The sequence below is a fragment of the Nyctibius grandis genome, chromosome 2 (genome assembly GCF_013368605.1).
Source record: "Nyctibius grandis isolate bNycGra1 chromosome 2, bNycGra1.pri, whole genome shotgun sequence".
Classification (NCBI taxonomy): domain Eukaryota; kingdom Metazoa; phylum Chordata; class Aves; order Nyctibiiformes; family Nyctibiidae; genus Nyctibius; species Nyctibius grandis.
In genome coordinates, this window is record NC_090659.1 from 23,365,681 (window position 1) to 23,385,660 (window position 19,980).

General features: G+C 42.6%; 1 protein-coding gene across 1 annotated transcript in view; it reads right to left on the reverse strand.

The window, feature by feature from the left end:
* DSCAM (DS cell adhesion molecule) overlaps positions 1 to 19,980 on the reverse strand; it is a 429,591-nt gene that overhangs the window by 175,565 nt on the left and 234,046 nt on the right. The window contains exons 5-8 of the mRNA XM_068424255.1: positions 19,409 to 19,687; positions 15,957 to 16,232; positions 13,176 to 13,472; positions 12,085 to 12,360 (exon numbers count right to left, since the gene is read on the reverse strand). Of these exons, the coding sequence (XP_068280356.1) occupies positions 12,085 to 12,360; positions 13,176 to 13,472; positions 15,957 to 16,232; positions 19,409 to 19,687 (1,128 nt within the window). The remainder of the gene's footprint in view (positions 1 to 12,084; positions 12,361 to 13,175; positions 13,473 to 15,956; positions 16,233 to 19,408; positions 19,688 to 19,980) is intronic.

The following is a 19,980-nucleotide window of genomic DNA, read 5'->3' on the forward strand; positions in this document are numbered from 1 at the left end:
CAGAAAAGTGAAAATCTCTGCTTCGTGCAATGAAGCACAATGTCTTGGGAATGCTTTATTGAGAGTGCTTGAATTAAGTGTCTATTTAAGAAGAGAAGCATGGACCAGCCTCATTAGTGATAATGCAAGAAGATTTAAATTATGTTTTTGTGCCCTAGCAAGGTCTTTTGTACCTCTGGAAGATTACTGTAAAGGAGGGCAAGGAGGGCTTCCATGCTGCTCTCCATTAGCAGAGGAACATCCTTAATTTCTTGCCCTCCACTCCACGGGAGTTATGTTGGAAGAAACTGCTGAGATGATTCACTGAAGCAGAGTATCCTGCAGATAGCCTGTCTCCTGCAGCAGCCTTGTGAACACGATGTTCCTCTCCTGTGGCTCTGCATAAGTAAAATGAAAGTTGTCCTCTGCTTTATCATTAGAAACAGTTCCCTAATGGATTTTCTTGCAACGACACTGTTGCAGGAGCTGTGCCTGCAATATAAAATACCTTTGGTAATTAATACTCACAACACAGGTCCACGGGCTGATGCAAAGTAATAACAGTCAGACTACGTAGCCTCCTAAGGCAGCCATGTGATCCTAGATTTCATGCACTGATGCTAGATTTCAGTGCAAAAGCTGAAACTGTTTTGTCTCTGCAAAAGCCCTAGCCAGAGTCAAGTCATTTGTGTATTTTCTCAGCCATTGACTGTTTCTCCTAAACAGCTCCATCCCTTCTGAGTGATGGTCTGAGCAATTGCACACAGTCACTGCAGCACTGGATTTTTCGCTTCTTTCTTGTACCTATTGAGTCTTATCAGTAAGGCATGTCATTCATCGAACTATCTGTTAATGGCATTTACTGAGCTGAGCCTCATACCCTGCTCCCTTGTTGTGCGCTAATGTATCCTGTCTTGAAAAGAGGGAATAATGTTATATTCTTTGTGCCTTTCTAAGTGTATGCATTGAAGAAAGAAGAACCAAACTAATCCCTGTAATGCCTCTGCTGATGCACATTTCCTGTAGGTTCATTAGTTAGCAAAACTAACCGTGTATTCAAACATCTTCAAAATCTTACCACAATAAGCTGTAGTATTTTATCAGGAACTGTCTCTAAATGTGGCAGAGGAAATGCTGGGGTGCGTATTTCCCAGGGGAGCTTAAGAGAGAGACTCCACCCTTCGCCTTAGTCCCCACTCCCCTTTCCTGCAATGCAACACCGGTAGCTCACAGATTCCCTGATGCTGTTCTGAGAGCTCCTCCAAAATAAGAGAGAATGTAAAATGTTGTGTAGAAACCAAGAGTGCTTCTATGTCACGTCTCATCCATATATCGAACCACCTCCTTTCAGCTTCCATTGTGAGGGGAAAAGTGCATGCCCTTATCATATGAAGAACTTTGCAAAACGAGGATGGCGGGAAGCTCAGTTCCCTGCCCAAGGGGATGTATTTGCTATTTATTTTTTTAAAAGAAAAAACCTTCTTGATTTGAAGATAAGGTAGCAGCTGCAAGAGTATATTAACAGAACAAGCAGTTACCTTTATTGTTAAAGTGCCGCCTGATAAAAAGCCTCACTTGTAGGCTAGGTATCCAGAAGCACTTACTAGTTATTTTTACTATGCTTTTGGAACCTGGTCCAGAGCTATTGCCCTTGTTTAGGCCCTACATGTTATAAAGTGATCTTTATCCTCAGGTTACACTGTGAAAAGTTGAAACCAACTAAATCACTAGAGCCAAAAGTTCTGGATTTAGATGAGAGAGGATGATCTCATCTAAATGATCTCTGGCTCTGAAAATCATTCCCGCGAGTATTTCGACTCTTTTCACACTTACTTCCCTTCCACCTTTATCCCAGGACTGTACATAAGCAGCTGATTTTATATCACCCTTCTGTTTCCACACGGTTGATACTGTCTTTTTTTTTCATGCTTTGTATTATACACATTGATTTAAAATTAGGCCAGCATACTCCTGGCCTGCATTATCATGTGCATGCACAATCTTGCTGTATGTACTTACTACATGTACTTATACAAACACTGCTAATACCTCACACTAACTTGATGCAGTAAAGTGTTTGAAATTTTAAGAACAATTTTAACAAATATATAAGAAAGTATTTCAAATATAATTGACAAAATACATACAAAAAAAAAGCAAGAACATGCCTTCTTCCAAAACCAAAGTAAGTAAAGCTGCATTGTAAGAGAGAGAAGAGGGCTAGATTTTGATCAACCCAAGTATAATATACAGATAGTCTTGAACTCCTTAGTTGAGGCTCTTATTCAAGCATTCAGGCTCATTTCCTATTGTTTACATAACTCATAAATAAACAAATACATACACCAACTTAAATTGTGTTTGAAAGATATAAGACTGTGCACAACACTCAGTGAATTTTATTTTAGATGTAAGTGAAAAGTTTTATATTTGTACATACTAATTCCTCATCATAAGACAAGGATAGTAATGAAATAACTTTAACATACATTTTTGTGTGACCATTTTCTGCAGTGTCAGAGGTGAAATCATTAGGAGTATAGCACTATATATTAGAAAAAGCTAGATACTTCCCAGGAAAGATGAAGAGAATCTATTCAAATAGTTGCAACATGAAGTTATTTAGAAAGAGCCCCTGTTTGGTTTGCTTCTTTTCTGAAAAGACACAGGCGGGTAAAATTCTTTTATGCAGTTCACAACAGGTGAAGTGCTATCACTTTGGCATAAGGCAATGAGAAGCCTTCTAAATCAATGAGATACATAAGCTCCACGAGATCAGAAACAATCCTTTTGAATACTGCACTTTTTAATGATGCTGTACCCTTCCCTCACAGGGGCTTCTTTTTCAATTAATTCCTGTCGGAGAAGTACGAATAGCAGCAGGCTGTTTACATGAGAAGTGTGTCCCATGAGACTGATGAAAAGAAAATCATCACTTACTACTGATGGTTTTTACTGTAGCTGAGAAAACTATTACTATAAATTACATAATAAAAAATATGGAGATAATGACTCACTCCTGTTTTTAAAATGCTTTGATATCTACTAAAATGCTGTAGAAGAGATGCTGCTATTATTATTTTACCATCTTGCTACTTGAAGGGCTGTTTTTCAATGGAAATATGAAACTTACAGATGGTGTGAGTAATATAACCTTTTTCTTTCTTTGCCAACACTTCTCATTATAAGACTATTTTCGTTTGCTTCCAGTTTGACTTTTGTTTGGATAATATTTTTCCAGGCCAGGTGTCTGTCTCAGGCTGAGTCATTTCAGCTGGAACGTTTCAGCTACAACTGTTTGGCCATTTGCAAGAATAAAGCAGGAGGGTAGAAAAATAGAAATGCAGTATATATTGATCCTACCATAAAAGCAAAAAAAAAAAAAAAGCATTGTGAGAATCTGAGAAGTCCCACCCACCCCATGGTTAGCAGCATGGATTTCAAGTTCGGTAGATGATGGCACTAGCATCAGATATTCTTGCTGTCCCTATGAAAAGTCATCACAAGAGTGTCCAAATTTTGCACCCTGAGCAAAACCAAGTAAATAAATAGACAAAACCCTCATAGTTATCACATCCCGAGAAGACATTTTCCAGTGACTAACAGCTAAGAGCTCCCAGGATTCAAGCAGCACTGAACACATCCTAGCACTACCTTCAGTGACTGAGTCAGTTTCAGCCATGTGGGGCAGGTGCAGTCTGGTGAGATGTCAGAAATCAAAGCAGAAAGATTTGTCTCTCTAGTGCTCGTACAGCTGCCCGTGCTGGGCCCAGGAAGCATGAAAAAAGTTGTTTCAATGCATAGAGAAAGGAAGGAGATGTGGAGGCCAAGGGATCAGAGTGGGGAGCCAGGCTGCATTTCTGGGCATGCAGGTAGCAGCAGCAAGTGATGGAGAAGAAGCTCAAAGTGGCGTCCAGGATAACAAAAGGGAATTATAGAATTGGATTTAGGGGTAGTGGAGGGAAGACAGAAGTTGGGAGCAGGCTTGTGGTGGGATTGCTCGGTTGATGAGGACTGGTAAAGTAAAGTTGAGAAACTGGGGATGCAAGACTGGGACAAGGAAGCAGTGGAGTGAAGTACAGCACTGACAGTGAACAAAGACCCACATGAAGGTGACACAGACTGAAACCCAGTGGAGATGGAGAAAGTGAAGACTGGGAGAAAGAGAGGACTGTAGCTGGAGGCTGGGAGGAATGTTGGCAGCTCTGAAAAAGAAGACTAGTTTTGAGTCATGAGAACAAGACTCCGAGGAAATTAAGACTGAGATGGGAAAGACATGGAGGACAGACTGGTTTTGGAACCACAGCAGAAGAGCCAGGACTTGGGCAAGGATAAGCTGGAGAAGACTGAGGAAGATAGGTCATACTTAGGAGGAATGAACACAAAACCCTACATCTTCTTACAGAACATTCTTCTCCTTAGGATGTCTGACTTCCATAGTCCTCTGCCATCAGCAGATGTACATGAACCCCACTGGCAAACCACTAGACCTGGGTCAAATGCAGAGTAAGAAACTAGTACTGCTAAGAATAGTTCTGTTCTAGGCAAGGACCTATGCAGTATCCTTAGCAAGGTTAATCTTGGTGATTACTTCTGAGGATGTCAGTAACTACTGTTTCCACTTTGCAGGAGGGGGAGGAAAGGGTGTTCAGTTTACTTTACAAAAAAGCTAAAAAGAAAATTGCATTTAACACAGTCCAAAGCAAAACATGTTGAAAGGGTATTATTATAGTTGCAAAGGCAAGTTGTCAACAGGTATAAAATCCCAGAAATCAAGTACATAAGTACGGTCATAGTCTCCCCCCACTCTTAGGTATGCATTACAGGGTGGGTAGTTTTCATGGCTTTTTGTCAGAACTCAGAACTGGCCAATTCATTTGTCTAAATATAAAAAAATAATGCCAAGATGGCTTGATTTCCAAAATGCTCTGTTAGAACTCAGGCATGGTTCCAACAGAGCTATGTCTGCCAAGCAGAAACCTGTGTATTTTCCTGCCAGCTTATCCACGCAGCTCCCAGAAGCCATCTGATGGGACTGCTAGCTTCCAAGCTCCAGATTTTGGGACAGAGACAAGGGACAGGCGAGGGATGGGGGGATGAGGCGGGGGGGATGGCATGCCACATCTCTGTGGGACAGTTATTTGGAGTCTGCAGACCTCTGGGGTAGGTGGCTATGCAGATAAGGGCACCAGCTATCCCTAAAAAAATGGGACAACTGGTTTCATGTGGTGTCTAATTGATTCTTCTGATCAGCAATGCAAAGAAGTAGCTGGCCTAAGGCTGAATCCCAGGTTTTTGGCTTTCTGACAGCCTGCCAGGTGGGAGACTGAACAGCAAGGCTCTATAAGCCCCACTCCTGGGTTCTCTGGCAGCCAGGATTTAATTTTGAAGTTATTGTCAAGAAACTTTCTGTTCTCCTATCAGAGATCTTACAGTGATTTCTGAAGAACGTCCTCAAGATTTTGCTTTCATTTAGATGTTTGTAAATCTCAAAATACTCTACAGAATGGGCAGCCCTCTTGTATTTAATTACATGCCCACGCTGTGCATATCTTTATTTGGATGCTGCTTTTAGCAAGTCCTCATTCAAGACAGAACGAGCATGCTTCATGTACTAGAGTTTGGAGAGTGGGGAGTAAATGTGGCAGAGGACTGCAGATGAGAAAGGCCAGTTGTATGCATAATGCAGGTAAATGGTGCCCTGTAGAGCCAAATTCTATATTCACCTTTGCCACCAATCTCTCAGATAATGCTAATTAAATGACTTAAATCTGTCTTTCCTAGGGGGTTGCTAAGCTGGGTGACGTAATCGATCTGAAGAGGGAAAAAGAACCCTCAGAAGCAACTTCATTTCAATGGGAGCAGAGCTTTGAGCATATAAATGCTATATAACAGCAGGTGAACTGGAAAAATCAAGCTGTACACTTCTGAAATCGAACATACAAAAATTTGTGGATACTTTTAAGTTCTGTCTGTGCCTCAGTTGCCATTTGCCAAAGTGCTCCTGATCATCCAGATGGGTTTTGAAATGAATGCACTGTTTCTGAAAAACTTTTATACCACAGAGATTATCATGTCAGAAAAGCTCACAAGGAAATTGATAATTATGTCTTCAGACCAGAACACAGAGGAAGCAAAATACCAAGTAACAGCTCATTAAGTATCTATTCTGAATCACCCTTCAGATGACTAGTTTGAGGTCACCCAGGAAGCTTGTAGCAGAAATGAAGAACAAACCAAAAGACCCATGATGTTGAAGATGGGTAATAATTCTCCCTCTGTTTCTTTGGAGAAGAAATAAGTATAGTGATGGTATGAGAAGCTGAACTATAAATAAGGAGATTTAGGCACTCATATTAACCCCCCTTATAAAGTCATATTTCAGAGCACTTTAAACATCTAGTATGCAAGCAGGGCCATATTTTGTATTTCTTGGAATAAGTGCCTGAAAACTCATCACATGAACTTTCGAATCTATAAAATGAAGACAGCAAAAACGTTAATATTTTGAAGCAACAGGCAACTTTTGACTCTCTGCTATTATGTTAGATAAAATCACTACGTCATTACAGAAGAAAACAATGCATAACCATCTAAAAAAATGCTGTGGCAATGCTGACCTCCAGCTACAACAGCAGAACCCTGAGAATTGTTCAGGTCTGACATACAAAGCTCACCTTTGACATTTCAGGCTTAGCATATGAGGACGGGATATTAACCTTTTTTAAAATAACAATGTCTTGTCAAGGCTAGGGCATGCTGAAGTAGCTAGGGCACTTTGCAGCCAACTTTGGCAACTCCAGATCGACAGGTATGAGCCACACTGACACACCTGCTTTGCATGTGCCATGGATCACTTTTCACACTGCAACTTGCACTGCTCCAATGCATCTGCCTTACAGAGCACATGCAGGATGAGGCTGTATCACAGGTCCAGGGCAGCTCAGCCCACTGGCACTCTTCAAATGTGCCACATGTTTATGCAAGTTATTCAGAGTACATGCAGCCAATGGCCCTGACAGCTGAAGATCAAGAAATACAGTAAATACTTTCAAGGAAGCCAAATCAATGATGAAAACTACAGTTCAATTGAAATTAATAGAGCCGGCAATCTGCTTTCTAGGGGAGGAATTTTCAAGTTTGAAACTGTAATCTTATGGAAGAAAACCCAGTATTGCACCTGAGGTACCAGCTAGCATGATTTAAATGCCCAAGCTGTAAGGACAGACTTCTGGATTGTTTTGGTCTGGCTACATTGATTTGACAGTCATTTGAAGAATGATATCACTTAAGAGGCAGCATTGCCCATCAGATTTACCACGGTGAACTGTTAGTACAGCAGCAACACAATTACTAATTTGGCATTCAGTTCCTATACTGCTTCAATAGATTTGAGATATTACTGTAATGTCAAGCAACATACCACATACATGACAAAGAAGGTGAAATTATCTTTTTATGCTGCAGTGTGTGACCAGTGCCCCTGATGGTCTCAGATGTATGAGATGTCATGCCTTTCAGAGTCCAAACTGCTAGTGGCTTAAAGCTCTTGAAATAGCAATTACATCACTCCAGACTGAAAACAAGAAAGGTCTAAACAAACAGAACAGAAAGGAGTTAAAAGATCAGATGTCTGTAACAAAGTCATTTTGTGTTCTCTGTATCTTATCAGAGAACAGATATAGAAATCAACCTTCCTTCCTTTCTCTCCTGTAGTGGTTAGGCCTAAAACATACCAATTTTCCTTTCAGTGATTTTTACTCTCAGCTAAGTCTCTTCTAAGTAACTGCACTTTCTGAAACTAACTGCATGTTTTGCAGACAGTGTCTGCTTCTAGGACTGATAATGCTCAAAGTTTGTAGTTATCGCCGAGGCACCGGTAGGGATGTTATGCTGAAAGGCTCTTGCTGTACTTATTCCTAGAGAAACCAAGGTCACTGCTAAGTTCCTCACTGCTTACAAGTGAAGAGCCGCAGGAGGGTCGCACCTGCAGGGAGGAGCGGACAGGACAGGTGACCCAAAATTGACCAGCGAAGGTATTCCATCCCATACACGTCATTCTCAGTATAAAGCGGGAGGATCACGAGGGTCTCGCCCCTTCTCACCCCCTTCTGCTACGGCCAGTGTCCGAAGAGGACTCTGTCCATTTTCCTGCTGCCCCCGATCCCGATCAGTGCATCCATGAATCCAGTTCCCATCCGTCGCTGGGCCCAGCCTGGGTCTTCCCGGAGCCTGCCCTGCAGTGCCAGTGGTGACGTGGCCGACATCGGGGGAGCTTGATCTTGGTTTTGTGTATACTTGTATATATTTAATTATTTCCATTATTATTATTATACTGTCTTTCATTATTATAGTTTATTAAAACTGTTTTAACTTTCCAACCTGTAAGTCCCTCTCCCTTTTCTCTTTTCCTTCCCCTTCTTGGGGAGGGGGTGGGGAGGGGAATTATTAGAGGGCGTCTGCCACCATTTTAATAGCTGGCCCAGCTCTAAACCGTGACATCTCCTCTCCCAAAAAAGCCCAGCCAAGGTTTCTAAGAACTTCAGGAACAGTGAAATTATACCTCAATTCTTCCTACAAGTTCACATGAAGTACACCATTTAGTGGCCCCTTTGCTCAAAACTAGGTGCTACTGCAATCAGGTTTTCTGTCTTTTGTGTCCTTGTGAATAGATCTGAACATTGCTAATATCAGAATAGTCAGAACATAATGCTAAAAAATTCCCATTCTCGTCTACTACTGAAGTCTTTCAGGTCCATCTGAACATCCTTGTTTGGGAATATTTGAATAGATTTTAAGCATCCTATTAGAATTTCAAGTCACATTTATTTACAGTGCTGCCTTTCTAAGCATCAAGAACACTCAGAAAAGTACACTTGAGAGGAAAGCACAGAATGTTAGGGATTGGAAGGGACCTCGAAAGATCATCTAGTCCAATCCCCCTGCCGGGGCAGGATTGCCTAGACCATATCACACAGGAACGCGTCCAGGCGGGTTTTGAATGTCTCCAGAGAAGGAGACTCCACAACCTCTCTGGGCAGCCTGTTCCAGTGTTCAGTCACCCTTACCGTAAAGAAGTTTTTCCTCATATTTATGTGGAACCTCCTGTGTTCCAGCTTGCACCCATTGCCCCTTGTCCTGTCAAGGGATGTCACTGAGAAGAGCCTGGCTCCATCCTCATGACACTTGCCCTTTACATATTTATAAACATTAATGAGGTCACCCCTCAGTCTCCTCTTCTCCAAGCTAAAGAGACCCTGCTCCCTCAGCCTCTCCTCATAAGGGAGATGTTCCACTCCCTTAATCATCTTCGTGGCTCTGCGCTGAACTCTCTCTAGCAGTTCCCTGTCCTTCTTGAACTGAGGGGCCCAGAACTGGACACAATATTCCAGATGCGGCCTCACCAGGGCAGAGTAGAGGGGGAGGAGAACCTCTCTCGACCTGCTGACCACACCCCTTCTAATACACCCCAGGATGCCATTGGCCTTCTTGGCCACAAGGGCACACTGCTGGCTCATGGTCATCCTGCTGTCCACTAGGACCCCCAGGTCTCTTTCCCCTACACTGCTCTCCAACAGGTCTGTCCCCAACTTGTGCTCATACATGGGGTTGTTCTTGCCCAGATGCAGGACTCTACACTTGCCCTTGTTATATTTCATTAAATTTCTCCCTGCCAAACTCTCCAGCCTGTCCAGGTCTCTCTGAATGGCTGCGCAGCCTTTCGGTGTGTCAGCCACTCCTCCCAGTTTTGTGTCATCAGCGAACTTGCTGACAGCGCACTCTATTCCCTCATCCAAGTCATTAATGAATATATTGAATAGAACTGGTCCCAGTACCAACCCTTGAGGGACTCCGCTAGACACAGGCCTCCAACTGGACTCTGTCCCATTGACCACCACTCTCTGGCTTCTTTCCTTCAGCCAGTTCACAATCCACCTCACTACCCGATCATCCAGACCACACTTCCTCAGTTTAGCTGCGAGGATGCTGTGGGAGACAGTGTCAAACGCTTTACTGAAATCAAGATAGACCACATCCACAGCTTTACCATCATCTATCCACTGGGTAACATCCTCATAAAAGGCTATCAAGTTGGTTAAGCATGACTTCCCCTTGGTGAAGCCATGCTGAGTGCCCCTAATGATCCCCCTATCCTTGATGTGCCTAGAGACAGCATCAAGAACAAGTTGTTCCATCATCTTTCCGGGGATGGAGGTGAGGCTGACTGGTCTATAGTTACCCGGGTCCTCCTTCTTGCCCTTTTTGAAGACTGGAGTGACATTCGCTTTCCTCCAGTCCTCAGGCACCTCTCCCGTTGCCCACAACTTAGCAAAGATGATGGAGAGTGGCCTAGCAATGACTTCCGCCAGCTCCCTCAGCACCCGCGGGTGCATCCCATCAGGGCCCATGGATTTATGGACGTCCAGATTGCTTAATTGGTCCCTGACCCAGCCCTCATCAACCAAGACAGATTCCTCCTCTATCTTGACTTCTTCTGGGTCCTCAGGGACCTGAGGGCTCCTCAGGACAGCCTCCAGCAGTATAGACAGAGGCAAAGAAGGCATTCAGTAACTCCGCCTTCTTTATATCCTCTGTCTCCAGGGCCCCCACCTCATTCATCAGTGGGCCTACATTGCCTCTAGTGTTGGTTTTACCTGCAATGTATTTGAAGAAGCCCTTTCTGTTGTCCTTGACCTCTCTTGCAAGGTTTAATTCCAAGGAGGCCTTAGCTTTCCTAGTTGCCTCCCTACATCCTCTGACAACAGACTTCTATTCCTCCCAAGTGGCCAGCCCCTCCTTCCATGATCTGTACACCCTCTTCTTCCCCTTGAGTTTGCCCAGCAGTTCCCTGTTTAACCATGCAGGTCTCCTGGTACCCTTCCTTGACTTCCTACTTGTTGGGATGCTCTGATCTTGAGCTCGGAAGAAGCAGTCCTTGAATGCTAACCAACTATCTTGGGCCCCTTTACCTTCTAGTATCCTGTCCCATGGGATTTCCCCTAGCAATTGCTTGAAAAGGCCAAAGTTGGCCCTACTGAAGTCCAGGGTTGTGATTCTGCTAGCTATTCTGTTCCTGCCACATGAGATCCTGAACTCTACCATCTCATGGTCACTTCAACCAAGGCTGCCCTCAACCTTCACCTCTTCAACCAGACCCTCCTTGTTAGTGAGGATCAGATCCAGCAGCGCTCCTCTCCTAGTTGGCTCATCCACCATTTGCATCAGAAAGTTATCATCAATGCACTGGAGGAACCTCCTGGACTGAGGATGGCTGGCTGAGTAGGCCTCCCAGCAAATATCAGGGTAGTTGAAATCCCCCATGACAACCAGGCCCTGTAATTGCGAGACTGCTCTCAGCTGCCTGTAGAAGGCCTCCTCACCCTCCTCATCCTGATCCGGTGGCCTGTAATAGACACCCACAACAGTATCACCCCTGCCAGCCTGCCCCTTAATTCGCACCCACAAACTCTCAACTCGCTCCTGATCCGCCCCTGGACAGAACTCAATACATTCTAGCTGTTCACTCACATAAAGAGCAACTCCACCACCTCTCCTTAGCGGCCTGTCTTTCCTGAACAAGACATAGCCATCCATGACCACATTCCAGTCATGCGAGGCGTCCCACCAAGTTAGGTTAAAAAAAAAGCAAGGTTAATGCTTTTAGTTCCTGTCTCTCTGCTTATTGGCAGAAACATACACATTAAAATTCTCATCTTATTTTTTAAAAGCTGGAAAGTCACTGGCTAATGAAAACATGAAATTTGTCATCCAGCAGAGAAACAGTCACCAGTGAAACTCAGGTGACAAAACATTAATCTACTGCCTTAGTTGTTGTGGTGAAACTGCTCATAGAAAACTTGCTTCTGCAAGGCTTCCACTTAGAAAGCAATACTTTGCTGGTTGAATGAAGGAAGGTAAAGTCAAGAGAGAACAAGACACAGTGACTGATTAGAATCTATGTCATCATTAAAAACAAACAAAAATCTGGATTAACCTTCGTAAATTCTCATTATCTAACTGCCGTTACAATCCTATGTGTGCAATTCTGTTTTGCTATAAAAGACACAGGCATTAGCTTAGCTCTAGTTTCCAAGTAGCCCTCACCTTTTACTGTCACGTGCACACTCTGGCTAGTGGACAGCTGGGGCTGAACAAGGACATTGCACGTGTATTCGCCCTCGTCTACTTCCTTCTGCACATCTGAAAGCTTCAGTGTCCCGTTGTTCTCAAATGCCACTTGACGATGGTTAAACGGTAGCAGATTAGAGTTCTTGTACCACTTGATGGAGTAATATGGGTAGCCAATCACACGGCAGTGGATATAAGTGTCCCGTCCAGCTATTGCTGTGATGTTCTTCATTGGTCGAATGCTTGCTGGCCCTAGAAAGGTAAAAAGATACTCTTGAAAACAATTTAAAGGAACATTTGCTTGAGGAAACATGCATATAGTTTTTTCTGAATATACAAATGTTAACGGCATTTACAGATGTGGCTCACACACTTCTTAGCATTTGACAGTTTTTGCTTTTAAGAGCTACTTAAGCAGTTTCCTTAATCTTTATATGTCCTAGTTTTTCCTCACCCTGCAGCATACTTACTAATTATGTGGGGGTATATGTTTGCATTATCCAACACTTGCCTGATAAAATCTTTGCTGTGTTACAAATTAAAAGTCTGAGGATGATTTAATTAATGAGAAATACTAAAACTGATACAAAGCTAGAATCCTGTTACACATGAGAACACTGACAAAGTTACCTTTGTTTTTTGACGTGTATAAAGTATAATACCATGAGGATGGGTATTATGCCATGTAGAGCTAGAAATGCACGCTAAAGTACTGTATACATTAATAATTACAATGAATGTTGGACAAGTAAAGGAAGAAAGGAAAAGAAATAAAACCCATGCACAGCAAGACTAACGTAAAGAAACCATGAACTAATAGAGATGAGTATAGGAAAAATAGACTATAAAACACAAGCCAAAGGGTTCTTCCAGCGTTTAACCACACCATACACTTTCTAGATGGGGCTGGAGAGGCACGGTGGAAAAAGAGGGGGGGGGAAGAAAATGAGAGGAAACCCAGCAAGTTGGTTTTGGCATTCCAAGACTCATTTCATCACATGCAACAATCTTCTTCTCCACTACAATGAGTTATGTGTGTTTTTTTGAGGAGCTGATTTGACAAGCACCTCTTACGTTTATTCGAGCCTGGTACAGGATGACTCCAGCAGAGTTGTTGGCAATACAGCGATAAACTCCACCATCTCGGACCTGAGTGTTAGACACATTCAGGTAACTGACCACGTTGCCTTCAGAGGTGATAATCTGGCTGATACGATGGCTGCCATCCTTCACAATGGGATCTTCATCCAACGTCCAAGTGATCGTAGGCAGAGGAGTCCCCTTCACATTGCACATAAGGGAGACTGGCTCTCCTGGACTCACCACTTTCTCACTGAAGGCAGAAATTATTTTGGGAGTTCCATCTGCCGGGGGAAAGAAAAGCAGGAGAACAGTACTTACATGATGCAAAGCTTCTTCCCTCTATCCTGGAGCCTATCATATGAGCCAAGATCTTTTTTAGAGGTGATGCAAACAATTGTGTTCCAGGTTGTAACTCTAATTATTGAGAGGGCAACAAATTTTGGTAGTAGAGTACTTCAATGATTCTTTGCTTACTGGAAACCTCTTACTGACTCTGCTGAAGGAAAAGCACTTGACTAAACAGATCAGGGCTCTGCACAGCTATATGAACTGCCAGGTTCTTGTGGAAAAGTGTTAAAGCTGTACACAGTTAATCACAAAAGACATACAGCAAAACCTCAATACATTTGGAAGTTTTCTTTGCCTGGTAGATTTCAACTCCTTGGAAAGCTAAGAATGAATCCTGTTGGCAAGAGCCAGGCATAACTTGCATAGGCTAATTTCACACAGCTGTGCCAATGCAGTTTAGTCCTGACCCACAATACCCCATTTAGAAAAGTATTAAATTAAGCTTTTCTGAATACAGATTGCCAGTAACAGAAGCAATGCCAATTTCGTTCTGTGGTCATTTTGGGCTACAGATAAATATTTATCTGAAATGAGAGCATTCAAATGCTTTCTCTTGTGATCTGTGTCACAATTTACTTAGCCTCTACCAGGCAAGTGAATAAAGAGAACGGATGAAGACAGAAACTTTGAGATTTTAAGTAGGAAGACAGATTAAATAACCACTTATCTAGAGAGTTCAGCAGGGTAACATTTAGGAGTGACGACATTCTGCTATTAGGAAGTTCTTTCTGAGATCATGCAATGTATGTTTGTTCTTCTTTGAAAATCATACTGTCACAGTTGTATCTAGATGGAATTTCAGTGTAATTGGGAACAAAAGGCCACACACCAAGAGCAGCACGCAGAACACAGGAAGCAATCCAGTCTGAAGTTCAGACAACGTGCTGTAGGCTACTGTCTGGTTTTAAAGAGCCAAGTGGCAAGTAAGCTAACTAACTTCACTGTTCCTACAGAATTAATGCCTGCAAGAAACGGAAGGAAAAGGCACCTCATTACCTAGAGAGGGGACAAAGATACTTGAAAACTCACATTGTACACAAAGCCCTTTAAGGATAACTCCTTTCATTGTCATGCAGGACAGAGGGTGTCAGGACAAGAGTGACAAGTTTCACGATCTGTGTGAGGCACTATTTGTTTGTGCACACTATATACTGTCACTTCACGTACACTCTGCTATGTGTTACCCATATGTTTGGGAGGCTTGAACCATGATGACTCCCCCAGAAATCACAACTCTTACATTGCAATTTTAGTGCAACCTCACTCAGGAAACTGAGGGAACTGGCATGATGTACGCAAGACTCCCCACGATACATGCTGAGTCATAGCAGGGCTGCAAAATTCCCTTGCTTGCCCCATAGTCAAAAACATAAGGCACTGCCACTCTCAGGCTGCTGAAAGATGTCAGCATCCCTGGAGGAGCATTTGATTTGATTTAATAATTTTTCTGCTCTTCTCCGCTCTCCCTTTCATTTCTGTCCCATTGGTTGTGTGATAGAGTTCTAATTTATTTATTCATTTATTTTCATCTCAACGCTCTTCCTTTGCTGTGTATTAGATAATGTCATGCCTCAGAGAACAAAACAACAGCAACAAAAAGAAGCGCTTTTTTTTATACCGAAAGAAAGTTGATGCAGGACCAATAAATCTGTGAGTATTCACACTACGTACCTCTGCCACCCCTCCTCCTCTTTTTTTTAATTCGAGTGACAGGCTTTTTTTGGAGATGAAAGCAGACATCATTTTCCCAGTGAGACCTGAGTGTCTTTGAAATCTTTCCTGCTGTTGCTCTCTGATAATCTGCACTCTCTTGACATTATGATAGATTATCAATATGCTCTTTAGGCTTACTTAGTCATGGGAGATTGTTGCCGAGGTAACTCGGTCCAGGCAGGTAATCTCTTCTTTTTCTATAAAGACTCTAAAAATAGTGTCCATGCCATGACTGCACTACAACCTTATTAATGAACTTGCTCTGTACAAATTGATTACTTTCCTCACTTGATTATCATGTGGAACATTGTGTCAGTTAGTTAAGATGATGTCCAAGCCTTCAGCCGATACAGCCAACCAGAAAAGCCATGCCCAGAAGGAGATGTTTGGAGTTGAATAGAGACCTCTTCTCTCATGCCCTGCTGACAGCTAATGTCAAAAATCAGCAACACCACCACCTTCTGCCCCCCACCAAAAAAAAAAAAAAAAAAAGAGACTGGAAAGACTGCTCAGGAGGGATTCTTTTTTTCAAATTATTTTTTTTGTTCCATTAGTTTTTGCTCAGAGTGGGGCACAATAACTCCATTGACAGTTCATGAGCACCTTCTTCTCTAGTCTAGGTTCTACTATCCCTCACTTTACAACAATGACACCAAAGATGACATATATATTTTGGATACCAGCATTGTTAAATAGTGACTGACCTTCTAGTACCACCTGAACATAGTCTTGAGCAGACATCTTGTCCTTGCGCACAAAGCACTGGTAAGCTCCACCATCACTCTTGGCCATGCCATCCATAATAAGGTTCTCCCGGTTGACGCCAGTGATCCGGACATTGTTTCCAGGGTTGATGACTTCACCATTACGATACCAGGAGAGCTCCTGGTCCTCAGTTCCTGTCACACTGCAGGACAAGGACACTTGACTACCAACACTGCTTTTTACTTTCCGTGGGCTAATCGTGGCTTTTAGTGGTTCTGAAGATTTAAATGAAAATAAGAGAGAGGGAAAGGGAAATAGAGAACATTAAGTATGCACATGCATTTATGTGCAAATAACAAATTAATTCTCAATTAAGCAGAACAATAAAAATCACAACTATACCCTCCTGAAAAAAACAAAAAAAACCAAAAAAAACCCCACAAACAACAGGTGACTATGTTTGCTCTAAACAAGCATTTTGGCCACCAAAGTCCATAACAAAAAAACAATAGATCTCTAAGTATAACCTACTTAATATGGGATATAATCCTCTAGATCATGCGTAACTAACAGCAGGAGCAGATCTACTGAGTAACGCCATTGGTACTAAGGGCCTAACAACGGCACTAGACATGTTTTGGGAGGGTAGGACGTTACTTCAGATTATTCAGTGAGTATATTTGAACTGATGAATTAGGTGCATTCCTGAAATTCATCTTCTGGTTTAATTTCCTGCAAAAGGAACACAGTTCACCTATTTAAAAACCACTCCCTGATGTGAACAAGTGCAGCAAATGCCAATAATCAGGAGATTAGCTTTTAAGAGTGGAAGATGCATACTAAAATATTTATATACGCACATGCATAGACATCTGTAGGATTTGTTCATATGTAAGTGTTCCTGTGTGTGGGCTCACTAAATTATCTGCTTCAACATGAGAAGACGACAGTATTTTCAAATCAGCCTTAAAAAACAGTACGACATAGGTAATGCAAGTTTTATATTGCAAAAAAAAAACCAACCAAAAACGAGGATGGACAGTGTTGAAAAAAGCCTTAAACATAAATGCAAGGATGACAATTTATCCTGCCACCTCATGGTTACTCTCACTACTGAATTCAGATCTCATCTTATGCTTTGCATATTTTGATTTGACTTCCTAATAAAGATAAGGGACTACTATCAACAGCAATACCATCTCTGATATTAAATACATACCATCCTATTTATATTTTTACCAGCTTGCATACATGCATATGCACACATGTATACACATGCTTATACATAAAAATTTCCTCAGCTAACCAATTGACTTTAGAGAACATTTTATAACACACATATGGAATAAATCTTTAGTGGCCCACTGGGAACAGAGGACTGGAAAAAAAACACACAGGTCAGTAGCCTCAGTCTTTCTGGATCATAGACACACGTATAACAGACCTTTCCTCTAGAAAATTTTACCCTCGGTAAATTTGCAGATGACACCAAGCTGGGTGGGAGTGTCAATCTGCTGGAGGGTAAGAAGGCCCTACAGAGGGATCTGGACAGGTTAGATGGATGGGCCAAGACCGACGGCATGAGGTTCAACAAGAAAAAGTGCCGGGTCTTACACTTCGGCCACAACAAAACCATGCAGCGCTACAAGCTGGGGGAAGAGTGGTTAGAAAGCGGCCCGGTGGAAAGAGACCTGGGGGTGCTGATCGACAGCCGCCTATACATGAGCCAGCAGTGTGCCCAGGTGGCCAAGAAGGCAAATGGCATCCTGGCCACTATTAAGAATAGTGTAGCCAGCCGGTCTAGGGGAGTGATCGTCCCTCTGTATTCGGCACAGGTGAGGCCGCACGTTGAATACTGTGTCCAGTTCTGGGCCCCGCACTTCAAGAAAGATGTTGAGGTGTTGGAGTGAGTCCAGAGGAGGGCAATCGAGCTGGTGAAGGGTCTGGAGGGTCTGACCTGTGAGGAATGGCTGAGGGAGCTGGGGTTGTTTAGCCTGGAGAAGAGGAGGCTCAGAGGTGACCTTATTGCAGTCTACAACTACCTGAAAGGAGGTTGTAGTGGAGTGGGAGTCGGCCTCTTCTCCCAGGTAACTAGCGATAGCACCAGAGGACATAGCCTCAGGCTTTGCCAGGGGAGGTTCAGGTTGGACATTAGGAAGAATTTCTTCTCAGAAAGGGTCAGTAGACATTGGAACGGTCTGCCCAGGGAGGTGGTGGAGTCACCATCTCTGGATGTGTTTAAGACAAGACTGGACATGGCACTTAGTGCTGTGGTCTAGTTGACATGGTGGTGTCAGGGCAATGGTTGGACTCGATGATCCCAGAGGTCTCTTCCAACCTGATTGATTCTGTGATTCTGTAATGGTCCAGAGCAAGAGTTAATTTGTGCTCATATGCATGTCACAAGTCACTCAACATCTCCATGTTTCCTTTCCAAAAGACCACAAAGACTCAAAACTCTCAATGACCCATTAAATAAAATAGACACACTCAAGAGCACCACCACCGTCTCAGAGCTAAGATGATGCAAGAAAGTGAACCATATCCTCCATTGCAAAGGAAGGTAAAATTCCTTTGCCCAGCTGTTGCTTCCTGCCAACCTGATCCAGAAGATATCTACTGGCTGTTTGACCACTGAGTCCATAAGTAAAATGTATCACCAGGCACTGGGGATACTTTTGGTATCACTAGTGATACTATTACATCGTGTCTCTGGAAGTTTTGAATTTGTACCATACAAGGCAGACTGAATTCAACTAATTTTTATGAATACACTTAGAAGCAAATCTCCTCTGTTATAATTCATGAATTACTGATCTTTGATCTCGGTTTTATTTTACCCAAATACATTTGTGGAGACACTTTTATGGCCTGAACTCGTCACAAACTTCTCCCTTTTCTGTTTGCTAGTCATCTTGTATAGGTGGAAATGCTAGTTCACAAAACATTATTTCTATTCCAGAATTTTTTTTTTTAAAAGTAGAAGAATAATAATTTTCCAGTGCAGTGCTTCTAGGTAATAATTATCTTTGTAGAATCTGTGAAACATTCAGAATATTCACATATGAATACTCAACTGAGGGGAGGTATGAGTATTCAATATTACTGAACTGATGAGTCATGGCAATGAAATTTTAGCAGCTTTATTCATGATAATATTTGCAATTTCTTTTAAAGCATCCAATTCAAGCTTCTAAATTACATATCCTCCATGTGATAAATTATATAGCTACATTATAAATTGCATCTATTTGCACTTCTGATCGCTCAGTTGTCCAATGAACTCATCTCCACAGAGCCTATTTTCAGTTGTTCCACAACTTTGAGAACTTTAAGCATTGCTAAGGTAAAGTAACAAAACAGAAGGTAGAGCAAGGTATGGCAACATCTTGTCTGATGCAAACACCCAGGCAAGAAGTGGCCCGAGAGCTTAACTGAGTCCAGGACTTACGTTTTACGTACAATCGCCCTATCATCTCGGCAGTCCCATAGTTGTTCCACACCTCGCAGACGTAGTTGCCTGAGTCCGAGGGACGCGTGTTCTCGATCAGCAAACCTGTAACTGTCTGCCGAAACCTGCTGTCAGGCTCCCAGGGAATGTTGTCCTTCAACCAACGATACTTTGGTGTGGGGTGCCCTGATGCTTTGCAAGGCAGCTCCACTCGCTGTCCTGCCATGGCTTTACGGTGGTCAAACCCATCTAGAATAGATGGAGCTGAATTCGCTGGATCTGAAAGAACAAACAGCAGTTTTCAATGGGAGCATTAAAATTCTTTCTTTCCCTAAGCAATATGCCAATATCTTTTTTCCTGCATTTTTTGACTCACTACCTTAGTGTTTTATGTACTACAGTTTGCTACTGTGACCCAGCCATCAGTCTGTAATATCTCAGTAGTGGTGGCTGGGATCCAACAGCATGTACTACTGAAGCATCTCATGACTACTTGGAAATCCTCTCACTGGATTTTTTCCAGGTGGCAACCATTTCTCTGGTCATCCTTCATATCCTCTATCAGAGGAATG